The following is a 20763-nucleotide window of genomic DNA, read 5'->3' on the forward strand; positions in this document are numbered from 1 at the left end:
AAAAGTGCTAAAAATGTATTTAAAAAAAATTGTTTATAGTTTATAATGAGATCAATTTTTCTTAAAAAAATAATTTTATACTTAAACACGAATGAGGAAACGAATGTTGGAAACGCTAACGAATAAGAACATTGAGGTGGTTAAATGGACCAAGACTTTTGTGTGAAAAATTACAAAATTTACTTTCTATGCCGCATAAATTTATTCTAGTTGGGCTGTGACCGGATATGTACAAAACTGTACTGGAATATACGAAAAATGCTAGGAGGTGCAAAAAATTAAAAAAAGAGTCAAATAAAAGTGCTAAAATTTTATGGAAAGAAATTTGTTTTAATTTAATACGTGCTCCCTAAAAATTGGAGTTAGTGTATATTAAATTACATGCTGCTCCTAGGATATTTAGTATAGGAAATAGGTATATCAATCATTTTTGCGTAGCCCGTAAATAATGTTGGCAAGTTTTTCAATTTAAATTCCGGTAATATAGTATTTTGCGTTTTTCATGGGCAGAAAATCTCCAAACATTTTCAATATTGGTAAGTGTGTTAACACAAAAGTAACGGTAATTTACACATAGCTCTCACATTAAAGTACCGTCCTATTTTTGGCATTTGAAAGATGGGTTCTTGTATTTATGCGGACAAATTTCTACATAGGTCTATGTTTAGCCATGTCCTTCATATAAAGGTTCCTTCCTAGTTGCGTATCTTTCAAGGTATTCTTACGAGACACCTCAGCCTGAAAGCACATCCACATTAGATTGGATGCGATAAGCAGGTGCAAAGGCAGTAAAACCCAGAAATATTCCCTGTGCCACGCCCAGCATTTACAGACCTTCGGAAGCAATTCTTGGGATATGGGACTAACGGATCTGAGGGAATGTGAATGGAGAATACTGAAGAAATTCCAAAAAAAAAAAAAAACACAGAATTCATAGAATCATAGGGAGATCAAACTCAAGATGTTTAATATAATTTTCCCTAATTCTAACTTTCTTCTCATTTCTGTAGCGCAAAACAGGCCTCAACTGGCTTAGGTTAGGTTAGGTTTGGGATGTACGGCTGTTGTAACAACCGTCCACTCGGAAACTATGTCCATTGTGATTATAGGTGTACCTATAAAGAGAAAGAAGAAAAGATAGTGGAAGAGTAGAGAGAGAGGTAGTCAGAATAGGTGGGAGCGGAAGAGACATTATTTTAGCCAAGTCAATTTTTTGACAAAGCCTAGAATTAGGTTAGGGTCTATTTTGGAGAAGAAGACTAGATTATCAATTTCATAACATCCAAACTGTTTATGTCTTCTGCTGATCAGCGATGGACATTTGCAAAGGATGTGCTCAATTGTTTCCACTTCTTCTTCATCCTCACATAGACGACAGTAATCCTCTCCACTGGAGTCCCACTTAGAAGTGAGAGATCTAACTTTGCAGTGACCAGTAATGATCCCCACAACGATCTTAATCTCCCTCTTGTTGTGATCCAGCAGCAAAGACGTTCTTTTACGAGAGAATTCTGGCCAGATAGATTTAGAGATTCTGCATGCAGGTTCCCTTAGCCATCCGTTGCCGACTACCTCGCAATAGAACGCGCGGATTCTGCCAATGAAATAGCTAATAGGGGGTTTCACAGATCTCTCAATCAGAAGACTGGACGACTGTGACCCCCCTCGAGCAAGCTCGTCGGCTATCTCATTCCCTTCAATATCGTTATGTCCTGGAACCCAGCATAACCCAACTATTTGACGTATATCATTCAGAGCGGTTTTACAATCATGAACTGCTTTCGAGTTTATAGTATGCGACTTCACCGCTTTCAGGGCCGCCTGACTATCTACGTAAATAGTCACCGGTCCTGTAAAGTCTGTATTAAGCGCTTTTACTATCTCGGCCGCTTTCGTGATTGCAAGAATCTCTGCTTGAAAAACGCTACAATCATTGTTGAGTTTATATGAGTTTCGTATACCTAATTCCCTGCAGTAGACGCCTGCGCCAGTGCCTTCTTCCATCTTGGACCCGTCTGTGAAGATTGACAGACCTGGCAGAGGTAGGGAGCCACTAGTCCAGGATTCCCTGTTAGGAAATTCGACTTTAATGTCATTAAAATCCCTGTGGGGGGAATATAGTCACTGATATGACTATCCCCCCTAAAAAGGTCATAACTTGGCGTTATGTTTAGAATGCTGGCATGACCATAGTTCAGCGATTTCAAGGCATCTGTTTCCCGGAGTCTCACTCAACTGGCTTAAGTGTCTTTCCTTTTTGTTGGACATGTGGTGGTGTTATCCACCTCCCGTTTCAACCTAATCTAACTTAATATTGTTTAGAATTACCATTACCACACTAAAAGGCGAAAATTTCGCGCAGATAGCTATGTAATTTTGCATAAATTTCCGGTTATGGTGAAGTGCGACATCTATAACTTTTTTTTGTGTTGGTCGGATGATGTTTAAGAGATGAAATTAAATAAAATCAGTTCTAGTCGCACTATGTGGTCTCATTTATAACATCAATAAACCAATAAATACGGTGAAAGAGATCTAGTCAACGAAAAAAATACAGTTTTGATAATGATCTGCCAATATTTTTCAGACCAAGTGAATCAAGACTGTTCCAAGACAAATTAAAATAATCATTCTATGGCATTTTTATTACCTAGAGGAGTATAGTTGACCTTTAAATTTATTTAAATTATATTGATTTATATACACGGATATGTGAATTACACTACTATGTTCACAGGGTTTTAATATTCTAATATTGTCTAGTAGTATTATTTTCACACCAGTTGGAGGATATGTCACAGAATTTTTTACCGACACGGTAATTTGTTTCACGGCAAATAGAAGTCCAGTGGTAGTTATGGTATAATATGGATGGCCCCGTCCAGTTATACTGCTCCGCTCACTGCTTAAACATTCTAAAATCAACTTTTTCTCGGTTTCAAAAAATTTAATTTTGAACGCGTTTTTCTTCAAACAGCGTTTTTGAGAATGGGGGCCACGATAACTCAAAAAGTAATAACCCAATCGATTTCAAATTTTGGGATGTTTCTGTGTGAGTGTATACCTATCGTATGAACTAGGGCAAAGCCAATCGATGCAGATCTTCGTTATTTTTGAACACAGTTTGTGATCAAAAATAGGCGATTGTCCAAAAGAAAAAATCAATGTTCCTCCATTTTGTCAATTGTTGTGCGATGTCAATAATCCTTTCTTTTGGACTTCATATTCCGGAAGTCCCCTTATGACTGCAGTCCGAACAAATAATCGATTACCCAACAAACATAGGGGAAATGTATATTGAAAGTTTATTATAACTCGTAGAAATTGCATTTCTTATCGCTCTGATATAACATTTTGCATGCACAATATTTTGGGGTTTAGTCCCAATTAATTATGATTTTTCATTTTAAACACAGTTGGATTTGGGTTGATGTTTTTACCCATATTTCCTAACAATCTGCAACGTTTACATTTGAGAAGACGGCACTACATGCCACACTAGTAACAACCTCATTGCACATTTACGGTACAATTTTCCAGACAGGTTTATCTCTCGAAGAGGTGATTACAATCGATATCTTGTAATATAAGGCATTCCTTGGTGCCACGGGAATGATAAGATCTACGCCACAGTGCCAAGAACTCAAATATAAAATTCGTGAGGCCATCGGGGACATAGGGTAGCTACTTTGCAATTTGCTTGGGGTATAGTAAAGCTTGATGTTTTAAGATTTTTTAAAAAGTTTTTCAAACAAAAAATTTTGGCATACACTTTCGGCCGGTATCTCACGAATTCACAGTTACGTTACAAGAGCGGTTCAATGATGCCATCAGCTTATAAACCATACCAAACTGCGACTTTTTCTGCCCGATTTTCACCCCAAATGGAAGAAGCGCGCGATGAACTTTCTTAACAGAGCACGTAACAAAACAAGTTTGTAATTCTCAAAAATAATCATTTCGTAGGTTCAAAAACTCTTGGTCCAAACAAGAACATATGATACCTTGGTAACATTGCTTTGTAGGGTATAGGAGGGATGATAATTAAAATGGCCACACAATATAATACTATTTTCCCTATATAATATAGACAAAGACAATTGACTCCCATTCTGCTTTCTTTTTGTCTCTTCATTGTTTCAATGTTGCAAATTGGGTTATCATTGCAGCTGGCATACCAAACGTGCAAACAACGAAGAATCTATACAACACCTACTCGCTACAGGTCGAGCAAAAATAAAGGACGGCACTCTAATTATAACTGCGGTGGACAAGTCCGATAACGGGGCTTTCTTTTGTACGGCTACAAATTCAGAGGGAAGCGAAACGCTGGAGGTCCAAATGTCTGTCACTTCGCCGCTTACGGCAGCCATTCAACCCACTGTCCAAACTGTGAACTTAGGGAAGATTGCCGATCTGGTAAGTTATACGACATGTCAATGTTATGCCAAAAGACTAGGAAATATAAATCCAATTACCCCAAACTCATCTACAAGCTACGAAAATAAAGTGAAGCAAAATGTTTGCATCGAATTATCCAAACCATGACATAAAGAAAAACGGTTGTTATTCTTAGATCTTTGCGGCTACGGCTACGTCCTGCCCAACGCTCAACCATGCCTAGATTTGTTATTCTAACCATCATTAATTTGAATTTTAGATTTGCAGCATATCAGGTTTTCCCAAACAGAGCATATCCTGGCTAAAGGATGGACATCCTCTGCGCGCTGGTGCCCGAGTTCGATTGCTTTCCAAAGAACATATGCGTATTACCTCAATAACTAAGGAAGACAAGGGTATGTATCAATGCATGGTGAAGAATGACTTGGAATCTGTACAGGCCACTGCCGAACTAAGACTGGGTGGTAAGTAATGTTCGCCTGCAAACACGTCGGTATTTTCCTATTCTATTTGTATTTCCTTCATTCTCTTCCTTTCCTGCTCGATTCTCTTTTTTGAATTTCTTCTTTCAAATTGAACTGAATCGAAAAAAAACGTAGAAGTTGCACCCCAGCTTATCTACAAATTCATTGAGCAGACCATGCAGCCAGGACCGTCGGTCTCATTGAAATGCAGCGCAACTGGCAATCCAACGCCGAAAATTGTTTGGCATTTGGACGGGTTTCCCTTGCCTAATGTAAGTACATATTCTGTACATAGTACAGTCGTATGTGAATGTGCTTTGCTGGCCCATAACGGCATACACATTCGCATACCACCTAACATGCCCCTAAACTATGTCGGAATTCGTATGTATCGCAATGATGCACATACTACATGTATATATATTTCGATATTGGGTGATACATGTGTTGTATGTGTATATGTTGGTGAAAACAAAGATACTAAAAGTCCTCCTTTTTCGGTCAAAGAAAAATGTTTCGTAACACAGCTCTACGAATATGGCAATCAATTTTAATTTAAAGCTCGAAATTAGAAAACACACACATACCCAATTGCACACATGTGTAAATATGTATGTTTTCCTACATGGACACAACATGAGATATGCAACTGCATACACTTTTGACCTCACCAAATTTGTTTTTTCCATACGTATGTATATGTATTTGCCTGTATGTGTGTGTGTGCGTCATGGCATAATCCAAGCGAATGAACATTTCAAAAACTCATACACATGCACTCATTTGTAGTGTGTATAATAGAACCCAGCAAACTGAATATGCCTATGTTTAATTTCGGCAACTGCAATTAAACACTACCTAAAATTTTGAATATACATATATTAACAGCCTGTTTCTGAACATTTTGAAAGTAACAAATTCCAGAGAAATACTATCAAAATTTTTTATGTAAATTTTTTTCCTTCAAAACAAACAAGACCTAGTTTTCAAAAGCCAAGAAATATGGTCGTACGTCATTCAAATCCATCCGTTTCCAATTTTATATAAAAAAGCTGTGTGTGTGTCATTGCATTAGTAATTCCAAACATTTCTGTTTTTGCAAAATATTCAGTCTTAATCCAAGTTGAGTGTTTCTATAAAAACAAATATTGATTAAACCGCAAACACTACTGAATTAGTGGGGAAAATAATCGGGCATGTTCTGGCATTCACTTCAACGGCAGAAGTGTATCGAACACACGCCGAGGTGTTCTGTAACACACTTTACACCCATTTGAGGTGTATGCTTTACACTTACATTTTCATAGTGAGAGTCGGGTGTATTTATGTTTTTCCATATAAAATGAAATCTTTTTTGAAATAAAAAGGGAACATGATGATAGATTGATACGTTGTTACTGCGTATAAATTGTTTAAAATCACAAAAAGTAAACATGAAACGCCATTAAAAACAAATTTTAAATAGATACTAAGGTTTGTCTTGAATTTTCTTCAACTGAATTTCTTGCTTGACACAAACAGCTGATTTGAAGTATGGCCGAAGAAGATAGGGTTACCAAATGTTCCCTTTAAATCAATCAACAAATTAATGTTGCGAATAATAAAATATTAAAAAATAATAATAAAATTATCGTTAGAATTAACGAAACTACTAAAAAATAACAGAAATAATGTTAAAAACGAATACAGTTTATATTGTATGACAACACAACTTCTACAAAGTACCATGTCGACGTTTATTTTTGTCGCAGTTCAAAATTTCAATTCACGTGAGAAGCAGAACAGGAGGTAGCTTCTGAGGCGAAGTGTATGTGTGAAGTGAAAAGAACACGCCGTGAGTTCCAGAACATACCCGAATAATTTGTAAAGTGAAAATAAAATATAATTTGAGAATATGTAAGTATGGTTTCATTATCGACAAGTCGCCCTCGTTCATACAAACATTATTTCCTAATGTTGTCTGCTGTTATGGCTACAATGTGTCACCTGTATATCGATACCTAGTATTCAGATTGATGTTATTAATTAAACGTGTTTTATTGAAATGAAAACTTTTCTGTTTAACAATTGTCATTATTTCAGAGATTCTGGTTCTGGTTCTTCTTAGCTCAAATGCAGCTAAGCTGTTTCTGTATGTGAAGAGTGTGTTAGAGTGCATTCAAACCTACTACTGAAAAGTTGCAGCCGCAGATGGAGTATATATTAGATTTGTCACTCCGTTTGCAACATTTTGAAATATTCACAGGAAAGCCTTTATTACGGTTATGACATTTTTGCAACCTCGCATCCCAGCACTGACGTAGACAGAGCTACGGGGCCCGGTTAGTTTATTTGTATAAATATGACCCTATGTCTATATTTATGGCACCAGTTTGTCCTTAATTTGAAATAATATTAAACGAGATTGTAGTTATCAACCTAGAACTATTAAAATCTGGACATTGTGGGTTTCAAGACCTTTACTTAATTTCGTTTTAATTGTACAGTTGTTTTAATTTCCTTGCGGACTTATTTCTCGAAATGAAGGATATCATTAACTGATTCTAGATGGCGAGAAATGTATCGAATGCCGTTACAAAATCTTGATACTCTGAAATAGTTGAACAAATGCCACTGAATAAGTTACTGGGTATTCAGTAGCTCTACATTTTGTCTGAAATGTTATTTTGTTTTGCAGATATACCGTAACCACTCTGTGCTGTTGTTGTTGCAGTTTTTTTTTATTTTTTTCATGGTAATCCATCCATTTGATGTTTTTGAAAACATTTCGCATTTTACCAAAGCAATAAAAGCAACAACCACAGCCGGAAGTTGGCACTGACGATGTGGCTGGCATTTAGTTTTTTGTTTTTTTCTTTTTTTTCAATTTCTACCATTTTGTCTGGCATTGTTTTCGTTACTGTTCTGTTTGCATTCAATTTCAACTGGGCACATATATACATACACATACATATATATTCACGTTCTATACAGTCACACACATAGACTCATACATATAGATTTATTTGAATGATGTTATAAATTGAGAGGTTAGTTTTAGGGAATGGATTTTACAGTGGAGCATTTTTTGGGTCGAAATACAAAACTATTCGTCCCTACACAATGAAGTATTACGACACTATCCATCATGATGGATGAGTTTTTAAAAGTGGATTCCTTTGGAAGGCATTTTAATTTCTGTATTTGTTTTCTTAATATATGCTACAGATTTAAACCTATTTTCTTTGGCATTCTACTGCAGTAGCCAGTAAAAGCATCTACATTCCGGTGCCAGAATTAAGCTTGTAGATGTACACACGCATAATGAACAAATCTGCATGGGTATATGTGTGTATACGTATACTAGCAGATAGGAGAACACCAAGTTTTGACCATATAAAGCCTCTCACAATGTCTTTTAGTTCTGTTTTCTGATGTAGGGAAATCCCGAGCTGCTCAAAAGTTCAACATCAAGCCGAGAAAGTCCCCGTCATACACCATACTATTTAATGGCGCTCACATATGTTAAAATAAAAAAAAAAAATATCTCATCCTACCGAAAGGTTGGTGTTGAATTTCCATAGGAAAACAGAAATTCCATCGTACACAAATTCTTGTTGTTGTATTTGTATTTTTTGTTGATTCTTCACTTCACTTCAATTTATACTTGCATACTGAAACAAACATATGCACGTTGTTATCAGTTGGGAAACATGAAAAGCTTTTCCGTCAGCCGTTGGCTCCAATTTGTTTCGCTGAGACAAAATGCCCTTAATATGAAGGGCGTTGCAGTAAATTGAGATCAATATTTTGTAGTCATACTGAACTTTTTTCTCGTAAAAAATTCTTTTGACCAGCGAGCGTCGATAAAGTCGACAACAAAGCCGATTAATATCATTTTTATTCTGGCCTAGTATCGATGAACCAAAAAGCGAACGACTGAACATTTTCATTCAGATAAGACACGGATACAATTTGTATTGTATAATAATTTTAAATATTCGGTAGTCAAACACCTGAGGGCAAATATTTAAATAATATACAAATAATACGGACACTGTGCGAAAAGTGTCCCGAAAGGTTTGCCAATGTCCGGATTTCTGTAATTTATGAATGCATTTCGTAAAATTTTAAATACTAGTTTCATGTCAGAGAGAGTGAAAAACAAAACTTTGGAGTGTGTGTGTTTGATGAGAAAAGCGTACACTTTCTTTAGCACAGAAACTCTTTATTGGTTTAATTTTCCAATTTTGGTTTTATGTTTTCTTCTTAGTTAAGTATCGTTTCCTTTTTTACCTTACATGTTCTTGTCATGCGTCATGGTTATACATTCGATTGGGCTTGTTGCTCGTATCAACATTTGTTTCATATATTGTATTTGGCATTTATATCGAAACAATTTGGAAATTACAAATGCGAATTTTATAACACAATGCAGAAGGTCAGTAACAGAGTCTAAAATTAACAAATGTAAAACCAACCACACGAGTGAGTTGTTAGCAAAAGAAACAGTAGTCAAACGATTGTAAAACTAACATTGACCAAGTGAGGGGATAGGCGGAGGACGATACCAAAACAAAAGTATGAGTAGTGGTGTTTTTATTTTTTTTGGGAGGAATACATTTGTTAAAGAGAGAGCAAGAGAAAAAAGAAAATGTGAGCGCAAATAGTGATATTAATGAAAAGTTAGATTTTTTGGGAATAGTGGCTTTCTCGTGATAATAAGAAGTTTTACATTTATTCTAAGCGAGGTACATCTTCAATATGGAAAAAATAAACTATGAATGAAATTATGAAAATAATAATTAATTTTTTTTTCTATATAGAATCTCTGACCTTTAAACAAAACAAATTCCATAATTGGTCAACTGCTAAATTCAGTTCTGTTGTCTTTGAAAAACTGGTCGGATAAAGTGGATATAAGAACTAGACCACAAATAAATACAAAATCGTGATTTTTATAGTCTTCACCACACTGTGGATATAGACCCTTGATTCTTGATTGAGAATATGCATAGAATCACTTTCTGAGTTGATTTATGAGTGTCCGTTCGTACGTCTGACTGTCCATATTGAATTGTAAAGAAAGTACAGGTCGCAATTATTATCCCTATTGGTTAAAATCGGTTCAAATTTAAATTTATCTCCATATATATATTTAAGTTTCATCGAGATTGGATTAAATATAGATATAGCTCCCATATATATTTACGTGCGATGTAAAGCGCATGATACACCAAACTACCAAGGTTTGGCGGATTCAGAAGAGATGTTACACATGTATGTTAACTTTTGTACAAATCGCTCCCATATTATTTTCGTTCGATTTTATGCAAATGGTGCACCAAACACTACGTTTCTGCGATTGAGACGAAATTTTGAATGTCATATTGAATTCAGTCTAGAATAACGTGTGTACTCTTTTGTAGAAATGGGTTCAGATCTAGATATAGGTCCCACATATTTTTTTGTCCGATTTTAGGATAGATATAGTTCTATATAATTTCGTACGATTTCGTCTAAATGTTAAACGAAATACCCACAATTTGTCTGATTGCGATTAAATTTTGCACAGTTAAGCTAATTGAGTATACAATGAAGCATATTATGTTTCGTCTAATTCGGTTCAGATTTAGATATAGCACCTATATATTTTCGTCAGATTTTATTAAATTGTGCCCTAAATTCCCAACGTTTCTTCGATTCAAATGAAATCGTGAATGGCTGATGTAAAATTTGCTTCACAACGATACAGAAATATTATATATGTCTCCAATACATAGTTTTGTTCGATTTCATGCAAATGGTACACCATGGGCCCGAAGTCTGTCCGATTGTCTTTTGGCAAAATATTTTTTTTTTATTTATGCCGGTTTTGCAGTCAAACATGAGACTATAGAAAAAATGTACTGTAGAGATTTCTTTCGCCTCCATTAACCCAGAACGCGAAATTAATGCCCTTCGTTGGAAAAATCCGGATAACAAAATCAAAATACCGAAAATTCGAAAGCAACGAATACTTGCAAAATTCAAACATGTACATCTTTCGATGTTATGTAATTTAATTTCATTCATTTGTGTTTGTTTTTATATAATTTGTTTTAGTTCTTTACATATTTACATTGAAATCAAAAGATTTGCTTTTTTGCATCTGCCCATCTTCGGATTCGAATATTAATTTTAATAGTTCAGAATTACACAAAACTATTGCTAAAGTAAAAAAATATTTTTTAAGCCCCATATACACCACAGGATGTGAATGCCTGTATTTGTTTATTTATGCCAGTTTATAATACGTGTATGCAGTATATGGGCACTTCCGCAAAATGGTAAACCAAAGTCGAAGAATTTGTTTCTTTAATTGTGCTTAAATACGTAAAGTAAAGGCAAAAACTACAAAGAAAGACCACATTTGTCATTTTTTCTACTTGTTCTTAGCATTAATACTAATTTAATGACTAAAAATGCAGACACTTCAGAAATAAAGACTGGAAAATCAACTATGTCGCGTGAGTTACGTCGCGTGAGTGACCGAGAAAAATACTTCGCATATAAAGAATATGCCATATTTTGAAATATTGAAAGTGCAATAATAATGCTTGGTATCTCTTATTCATGTAAATAAATGATCTTTTACAGACGAAAATGCGATAAAAAAAAACTATTTCTGATGGTGTGTGTAGCCTTGAGATGTCAACGTTTGCCGCTGGAAAATATAAGCCTAAAACTCAAAAATCGAGTCGCAAATTAAAACAAAATAAAACCTTTTGAGGATCTCAATTCCAGTTAGACTGATAAGAATGATAATTACCAGGCTATGCCAATGGGTGCCGAATGTGCCTCATCAAATGCTACCCGGGGCAAATTTGACTTTTTTGGCAAAGCTGTAAAATTTGTGAGTTTTATGCGTTTTTAGGGCGAAAGATCATTCATGTAAATGTTTTTATTTATTTCTCTTTCGAGAGAAATACTACATTCCCAGCTTTATGCGACGCTATTCGCCATTGGTTAAGCGGCTCATCAGACATATTGGGCAATGCGGTTTACAAATGACATTACTTGATATGTTGTATTTATGTCGAATATTGTTGCGAAATTGCATCTATGAATTAAATTCAACCTTGACGTTTGGCATCACACTAGAACATACATTTTCAGAGAAGATTTTTCTTATGAAAACGAAATGAACGTTGTTCGTTATGGAGCTCCTTATATATGTTTTCAGTAGTGTTATGCTGTAACTGCTTAACGACAGATTGTCGATTACCAAAATATTCGTAAAGTTAACGACCAAAATAAAGTCGAGTTACTGAATTGAAAAGAATTACACAATTGCACTACAGAACAAATTATTTGACAAAATTTACAACGACCAGTGTTTTGCAAATTTTATGTTTTGTACAATTATACAAGGTAACTGCACAACCCAGTTGATTTGACTTCAATTGATTCTATACTCGTGTCAATATGTATATGAAAACAATTGTGTTTATAAAAATTACCCATCAGGGAAATTTCGTAGGCATAAAATTCCAATTTTTTATAAAATATACACCCGTATTCAATTTACTCAAAATAAGTATATCTCTCATCATAAAATAATTCACAATTTCCAAAATTTTCATATGTGATGCACATATAACTGGTAATGGCTCAATTCGAGGAAAGATGTGGAAGCGATACAAATATTAAATTGATAGATTTTCATTTATGATTTTCAATTTTATTTTGAGCATTCAATAATATTTCCTTTTTAAAATAAGTAATATTTTTCATTATTTGTAAGTTTACAATGACACTAGTATTACATACAACAACAAATTGTTTGTTGTACCTTACATTATTATACCATGTGTTTTCAACAAAATTAAAAATTTCTAAAAGTATTTATGCCAAATATAATATATTATAAAATAGCTACCTCTATAAATGTGTAAAACATCTTAATCAGTCCTCAATTCATTGGAAGTATTTTTATTTATTTATTTTTTTTATTCAGAACACTAAGATGTACTGCACTTAAGAGATTTGGTATGAAAAATCACATAATTAAAACATTATGTGATTTTTTACTTTACTGCACTGTTTTGAAAATATCTAAAAAAACTACGCAAAATTGTTAAATTAAGTAAACTAAGCACCGATAAAATCATGTACATATAAAAAATTGTAAAAAAATCTGTAAAATCCACCAAAATTGGCAACAATTTGTACACCTAACATTTGGAAAATCACACATAATATAAAAAAATAAAGGTTCAAATGTATCATAAATTGCTAGAATTAGTAGAAACAATAGAGAATTCTTAAAATAAATACAAATTAAAAAAACTCAAAAAATGGAAATTAATCTAAAGGATCGATACATTCCTTATTGTTTTTGATTAAATCTGCAGTAGAATTTTCAAAACATTTAAAACATATTTATCCACTCGAAAGCTATTACGAGATTTAATGATACATGTCTTTAATGTATATATAATTTTGAGAACCAACATCGAGCTCAGACCCCTACATTTCAGAGCTAAGTTCTAGATTGTTGGGTACAAATGCACCGCGTTTACTTTGGTTTGTTATCTAATTAAAAAAATAAAAACAATCATACCTATACGGCATGAAAAAAAAAATAAAATCAAGGGCTCTGTGTGCAGCTATTCCATTTAATTTTTAAATTTAATCAACATTGAAATGGAAGTGAATAAATTAATTGAACACCGCTATGTTCTGTAGTCATTCCCTCGGAAATTTCCAATATACATACTTACATTGTACATACATATTTAATTTCATTGGAAATTTTATGTTGCACACTGCGCAATTATTCTATTTGAACAATCAGTCACCTTCATCAGCATCATCATCATCATCGAGTTGATGATAGTAAATTTCATGAATGATGATATCTGTGAACAATCTCTTTCATTCTCTTCTGTTGTATGTTTTCAGAATGACCGACTTATGATAGGGCAATATGTTACCATGTTCGGTGACGTCATTAGTCACGTTAATATTTCTGCAGTCAAATCGGAGGATGGTGGCGACTACGAATGCAAAGCAATTTCTCGGGCAGGTGAAGCATCACATACCGCTCGACTGAATATTTATGGTAAGTTTGTTTTAAGTTGATTACAAAAAAATGTCCGTCCAATGAAGATATAGTAAAAAGTGTTTCACATGAACACACACAAAAGCAGAAGCACATAATTCATTTCTCATATATGATGTTCGGTTCATTCTTCACTTATTTCTAATTTAGGTATGCCCTATGTGCGACCAATGCCAAAGTTGTCTGCCGTTGCTGGAAAATCATTTTTTCTCAAATGTCCTGTGGCAGGATATCCCATCGATAGCATTACCATAGAAAAAGGTATGTATTCGTTCAACCATGGAGAAATGAAGAAAGCACTATCCAACCGACACACAAATGTTTCCGTCGTGTGCATATGCACAAGTTCGGACTGCATATTTCATAAATCAATTTCATTTATTTTTACTTCCGCCCTTCTCGTACCAAACTCGCCATGCCGTATCACTCTCACATTGCAAACTCAATCTCTATTACACAACCAAATGAATGCAATAACCCATCATCCATTCTCGTTTGCATCATCAGATGGCGTCAAACTACCCACGAACATATGACAGCGTGTCCAAAATGGCACGTTGCTCATTGAGAACGTCCAACGAACAGCCGACCAGGGTACATACACATGCATCGCTCGCAACAAGCACAACTACACGTCACAACGTTCGGTCGATGTCAAAGTCCTGGGTAAGTCCTGTTGCCTGTGAGGAGAGTATTCGTTATTTCATTTGGCCCAATGTAATTTATTTTCATTAAGTACGCAGATATTGCACAAATATTGCAAAATGTAATACGATCCTTTCTTTACTTATGACACACACTCACACATACACACGCAAGCCAATGCAAGAGAACGTTCGTTAATTTATGGCTGGTTAGTTTCTCACATTTAAATTAGATTTAGACGACCACATTAAATGTTTACTAATGCATAAATAATCGTATTGAAAAAAAAATGTGTTGCCATTTAAACGTTTTATGGTTCCTATACATCTATGTGTTAACAAAAGATAGATACTTACTCGATATAATTTATGAAAATCGGAAAAAAATCATTGGGTCGATTGTGGATAGCAACCCAACTCCAGTTGCCATTTCAACTGGCAACGCCACTGAAATAAAACTTACCATTATGAATATTGTTTTGGCATTGTTTTGTAAACAAACACAAAATTGAATAGAATATTTCAGAAAAACTAATTTTAAGTGATGATAAGCTCACTGGAACCATTTTTGGATGATGAAAATGATGTGCAAGGCGTATCATCTATTGGAAGGCATAAAGAGATTGTAGGGGTACACTTTAGCCAAAAATATACTTGTACTGTTCTATTACAACATAGAATGCTGTGACTTAAAAGTATAAGTTGTAGAAAGAAAAATAAATTAATTCAAATTCAGTTGAATAAATTGTCGGTTGTGTTTTATTAAAACCTCCTCCGATAAATTGGTGACCCCGACGTTGAATTTTCTTTAAGAAGTACCAACAATGCCAAAGCAATCCGAAACAGTGAATGCTGCATCTCAACAGAATACATTTCAAGCTGTTAGTTCAATGGCGCATTCCATAAAAAATCCTCGATTTTGGAGAGAAAATCCTTCGCTCTGGCTTGTTCAGGTGGAAGCACTATTTGCTTTGAATGGAACAGATTCCGATCAAACCAAATACAATATAATTATCGCTGAATTGGATACAGAATTCCTGACGCATGTAAGTGATATCGTGTTGAATCATCCTCCTAATGTTTCACGCAATTGAAAAAACGGTTGATTGAACATTTTTACTTGTCCGATGAGAAACGCATCAAACAACTTTTAAATAATATGGAAATTGGTGATAAAAAACCAAGCATCCTACTCAGAGAAATGCAGAAAATGGCAAATGGTGGTGTCATGGAAGATTTCCTACGTACCATGTGGATGCAACGATTACCAGTTCACACTCAAACAAGTCTGTCTAAATCGGCGGAATCTCTTGCAGCAATCGCTAAGATGGCCGACAAGATCGCAGACGTATCAACGTCAATGGGCATCTCGAGTGTTACCACCGGTATCTCTTCTTTTGATCTCACAGCCATGTCAAAGCAGATTGAAACATTGACTGCAATTGTCCAGAAGATGCATGATACTGGTTCAAGACAACATTCCAGAGGTAGATCTCATAGTAATGACCGAAACAACTCAACGACATCAGGTATATGCTTTTATCACCGTCGTTTTGGGCAGAGAGCTAGAAAGTGCCGACAACCATGCGCCTTCTACAGCAATCAACCATCGAGAAACCAATAAACCGGTCACTAAAGACGAACAGTGAACAGTTTAGCCAAACGAATCGCCTATTTGATGATGATAAAATGTTAGGAAATCATTTCCTAATCGGCACAGGCGCTGACGCTTCTGTTATACCCGTGGATCATAAAAAAGGCAACAGTCGTCCCGAAAAATACACTCTTTTTGCTGCAAATGGTTCATCAATCAAAACCTATGGAACAACGAATATCTCCAACACTTGGTTTTCGAAGACCAGGAGGTTCGAAGACCTGTTACAGCAAAACATCGTCGATTCCCCCAGATAAGTTAGCCATAGCGAAACAAGAATTCCAGTATATGCTGGATCAAGGAATTTGCCGCTTTTCCAAAATCTGCTGGTCAAGTCCTTTACACATGGCACCAAAAAAGAATGGCGAATGGAGACCATGTGGCGACTACCGTCTTTTGAACGCACAAACCATCCAAGACAAATATCTTCTCCCTCATCTGCACGATTTCGCTCATGGCCTCCAAGGAAAGAAATTGTTTTCCACGGTCGATCTGGTGCGAGCTTACAATCAAATTCCTATTGCACCTCACGATGTCCCAAAGACCGCATTCACAACACTCTTTGGACTCTTTGAGTTCGAGTATATAACATTTGGGTTATGTAATGCTGGACAAACGTTTCAAAGATTCAGGAACGAAATGTTACGCGACCTCGACGACATTTTGGTGGCATCCGAAAACTAAGAACAACATTTAGACCACCTAAAGAAATAATTCGCTAGACTTCAAGAATTCGGTTAAGTAGTAAACCTGTCAAAGTGTGTTTTTGGTCAGCAATCTGTTAATTTTTTTTAAACATCTTGTCGAACCTGAAGGTATAGGTCCATTACCGGAAAAAGTTGAAGCAATACCCAACTATCCTCAACCAAAAACGATATAAGAACTTCGTCGATTCGTTGCTATGGTAATTTTTTATAAAAGACTAGCGGGCCCGGCAAACGTTGTCTTGCCCATTTTAGATTTGTTTGTATATCCTACATCATAAGGTGGAGTGTACAGATCTTTGTAATACCTTGGTATTTATCAGAGCACACATAAAGAGACATTACAGTGCTGAATATCTACAATTTGGTGTTTATGAGCGAGTCTTGTTGCTATTTTGCATTCAAAGTTTAGTGTATATACATTTATTAATATTTGAATTTATGGATAAAATGTAATAAACTTATATGTACATATAAGTTTGACTTTCGGAATTAATTACATATTCCCAATATATTTATAAGACTTCCTCATATCGGTAGCCCAACGTTAACTTGGCTTTTTTACCCTTCACAATTTAAAATAGAGCTTTGAAATTTGCACATGCATTACTACTACTCCTATTGTTCACTTTTTAGGGTAGATCCAGTGGCTGTAATTTTTTATTTCGGATGATCAAAACCTCATAACAAAAATTATCAATATGGTCCAAGATTCCAGTTAGCCCCCATATAATAGTATCGTCCATTGTTTGGTATTTTCTCATGTGGTGTCAAATCTTCCTACCAAAAAATAATATATATCCATTCCCATTGTAGTAGCTATAATAAGTCATTCCGGAATATTGCGGAAATTTTGATATAGTCTCTGCATATAGGTTCCCCCATTTTCGGTATTATAATAACTTTGACCGAATTTTCCTTTAGAATTTGACATAACGGATTCCTGTTAATGAAAAACTTATTCCCAGAAATTGTGCACTATAACTTAACGTTTTTAAAAGACGCCGCACATATTTCCCGTTTAATTTTTGGTATGTTAAAGTTCTTAACCCGTTTTACAACCTGAGTGTCTGTAATTTTGAACATTATTTGTTCAAAGAACGAACAACGTACTACCAATTAATGCTGTATACATCGGTAGTTGACATATTGAGGTATTTGCAATTTCATAGTTACATCTACAATTTTTATAATAAATGTTTTTGGCGGAGTTTTTTTAAGTTTGCTGCTGTTTGATAGTTGATCTCTTTCCATTTGAGATTAGTGATATAATTTTGCAAAGAAAATATAATTGTAAATTAGTATTCTCTGTGATACACATTTTTGAATATATTCGAGGTGTTGTGTTTATAAGTTCAAGAACATTGACCAACGATTAGGCGTATAACCACCTGATTTGATATTTCCCGTGGCATAGCAACATTTTAGGTACTTTAAAGAATTTTTAAGAAAAATAATCAAGGTCTGTAAGTTAGAATCATAAATCTATTCCGAATATCTTCTGATTTTCATCCATGCGATTGTCCCAAAATTCACGTACAATTTATGGACAACGTGTAGATTCAATGATATACTTCTAAATTATTTTTTTTTTATTCTCACATAAAATAGTTTCAACACAATGTCAATTCAATTGAAAAAAAAAATATTTTGAAATTTTTCAATAATTGACAAATGAATGCTTTTAGGAATGATCCACCAACAATTTTGTACCAAAATATCTCAAAATAACATATATGACGTGGTGCAATCCATATAGCTCGATATTAAATTCGCGGAAATGCTCATATGCTTCATATTTTTTTTTTTTTTGCAAATTTTTCGACACTTCCGATGTGGCCGTTGGTGGAGTCCTCCAACAACATACAGCTAATGGCTGGATGCCTTTAAGTTTTTCAAACAAAATTCTGATAAAGCTACACCTCGACAATCTCGTCAATGATGATTATGTCTCTCAATTTTCAACTGACATACGTCACATCAGCGGAGCAGATAATGTCGTCGCAGACGCACTCTCTCGGATTGCAATCATTTCAGTGCCAACATCTATTGATTGCAACGAATTAGCTGAATCTCAGAAGTGTGATTCTGAATTACAAAGTCTATTAAGCAATCCCGAATCGTCATCGATTCTAAAATTAATCTAGACATCGCCCCAAAACTTAGCGTGTCTACTGTGATATTTCAACGGAAAACGCTAGACCTTTCATCCCTTCAAATATGCGGAAGAGCGCATTTGACTCACTGCACTATTTGTATCACGGCGGTTCGATGAAACTAATTAAAAAAGTTTCGAGTGAAGCAACTGAAGTTGACAACAGATGCCATCAAAATCTTCTTTCGATTTTCCAAAAAACAAATATGGGAAATTACAAAATTCTTTTAAAATTCCATTAAACAAATTTTGAAAATTTTTTTTGCGAGCACATTCATGATTTTTGGTTCATAGGTTGAGAAAAATATGCTGATTCTAAATCCGTTCGCGTTCACAAATTCGGATGCTGCGCACAAAAGTTAGAGCGGTTTTAAATCTTGCATTTCAAATATAAAATAAATGAATTCCTATTTGTTGTAGTTCGCGAATTTCTTCACAAATGGTTAAACACGTTTGTTTTTACTGCATACTGGTTCAATCACATTGAAATACGGTATGATAGTCGCGAAAAACAAATAGAAGCATGAATATATATGAAAATAAAATAAATTTATTTTTTAATTAAGACAAAACGTTTATTTGAATTTTCGATTTTTTAGTATGGTTAAGGAAATACGATTTTGCCTTAATCTTCTAATCTTAATCTTCTTTCTTACTAAATATATTGCACTTACAACACATAAAAATGATCAATATCGAAAAGCATGCAATTCGCGTATTCGTGGAAATCAGTTGTTGCGCATGCGGTTTTCGTATAAACCGAATCAATATCTTCCACGCGGGGTTTCACGGAATTTGAATGGACTTTTTTAATTTTAGACTCAAAAAATATGTTTTTTATAAAAAATTACGCATCAAATTTTCGTCTTTGGAATCCAATTGCAAATAAGCTACGGTGAGCACATTCATGAGATATGCACTAAACGAAGCAAAATCACGAGTTCTACAATCCTATAATTATTTTATTCTATTATCTGGAGGCGCGTCCTAATTATAAGAAAAATTCAAAAAACACCGAAAATCCGGCTTCAAAATGTCAGCATCTATTATGGGTAGATGCATTGATTATATCGAAAAATCATGCATTAGAATCATATTGTCCATGGGGTATTCTGCAACTTAGTCACTGATCACATGTGCGTGCATTATTTAGTTTAGCCACAAATCAGGAAGGAACACAAAAAAACTCATTGGCTTCAACACATTTTCACCCATTTTTTTACATTACCACCATCACAGCTTCCACGCAACTTATTATTTATTACCAATATTCTAAGATTTTTACAAGAACACTTCATTTTATAGAAATGAATTTAAATTATATGCAATATGTTCATATTTCGCGAGTTATAAGCTTGCAAACCACAGTTTCAAGGAATTTAAAAGATTTTTGTAATTTCCCATATATATCCGCCAATTTGGTAATTTTGTTGCGAATCATGCCCGCCGTAGAAAAAAACTTTAATTAAAAAAAAAATAAAAAACGACAACATCAATTAATGTTTTATCCTTTAAGTCTTCATATGCAAATTTACTAGTCTTCAATTTAATGCACATAATACATTTGCCAGCCAGTTTATATGTTTTCATTATGGATAGTTTAGTAATTTTGTGTTAAATATTTCTGTGAGAATAATTGGGAATTAATTAAAAATT

The 20763-nt window shown here is 34.5% G+C and overlaps 1 protein-coding gene across 1 annotated transcript; it reads left to right on the forward strand.

The window, feature by feature from the left end:
• Positions 1 to 4308: 4308 nt before the first annotated feature.
• LOC133327725 (cell adhesion molecule Dscam2-like) lies at positions 4309 to 14589 on the forward strand. Its single transcript, XM_061536269.1, has 6 exons — positions 4309 to 4419; positions 4661 to 4865; positions 5001 to 5137; positions 13791 to 13950; positions 14101 to 14211; positions 14458 to 14589. Exons 1-6 carry the CDS (start codon positions 4342 to 4344, stop codon positions 14484 to 14486), a joined length of 720 nt encoding a protein of 239 aa, XP_061392253.1. The 5' UTR covers positions 4309 to 4341; the 3' UTR covers positions 14487 to 14589.
• The last annotated feature ends 6174 nt before the right edge of the window (positions 14590 to 20763 follow it).

This window comes from Musca vetustissima, unplaced genomic scaffold (assembly GCF_032173495.1).
Source record: "Musca vetustissima isolate MV318-11 ecotype Yass unplaced genomic scaffold, APGP_CSIRO_Mvet_v1 utg35498, whole genome shotgun sequence".
NCBI lineage: Eukaryota > Metazoa > Arthropoda > Insecta > Diptera > Muscidae > Musca > Musca vetustissima.

Coding starts and splice junctions, on each gene's coding strand:
- LOC133327725 (XM_061536269.1), top strand. CDS start 4,342: ATGTCTGTCACTTCGCCGCTTACGGCAGCCATTCAACCCACTGTCCAA. Junction 4,866..5,000: donor TGCCGAACTAAGACTGGGTG/GTAAGTAATGTT, acceptor AAAAAAACGTAG/AAGTTGCACCCCAGCTTATC. Junction 5,138..13,790: donor ACGGGTTTCCCTTGCCTAAT/GTAAGTACATAT, acceptor GTATGTTTTCAG/AATGACCGACTTATGATAGG.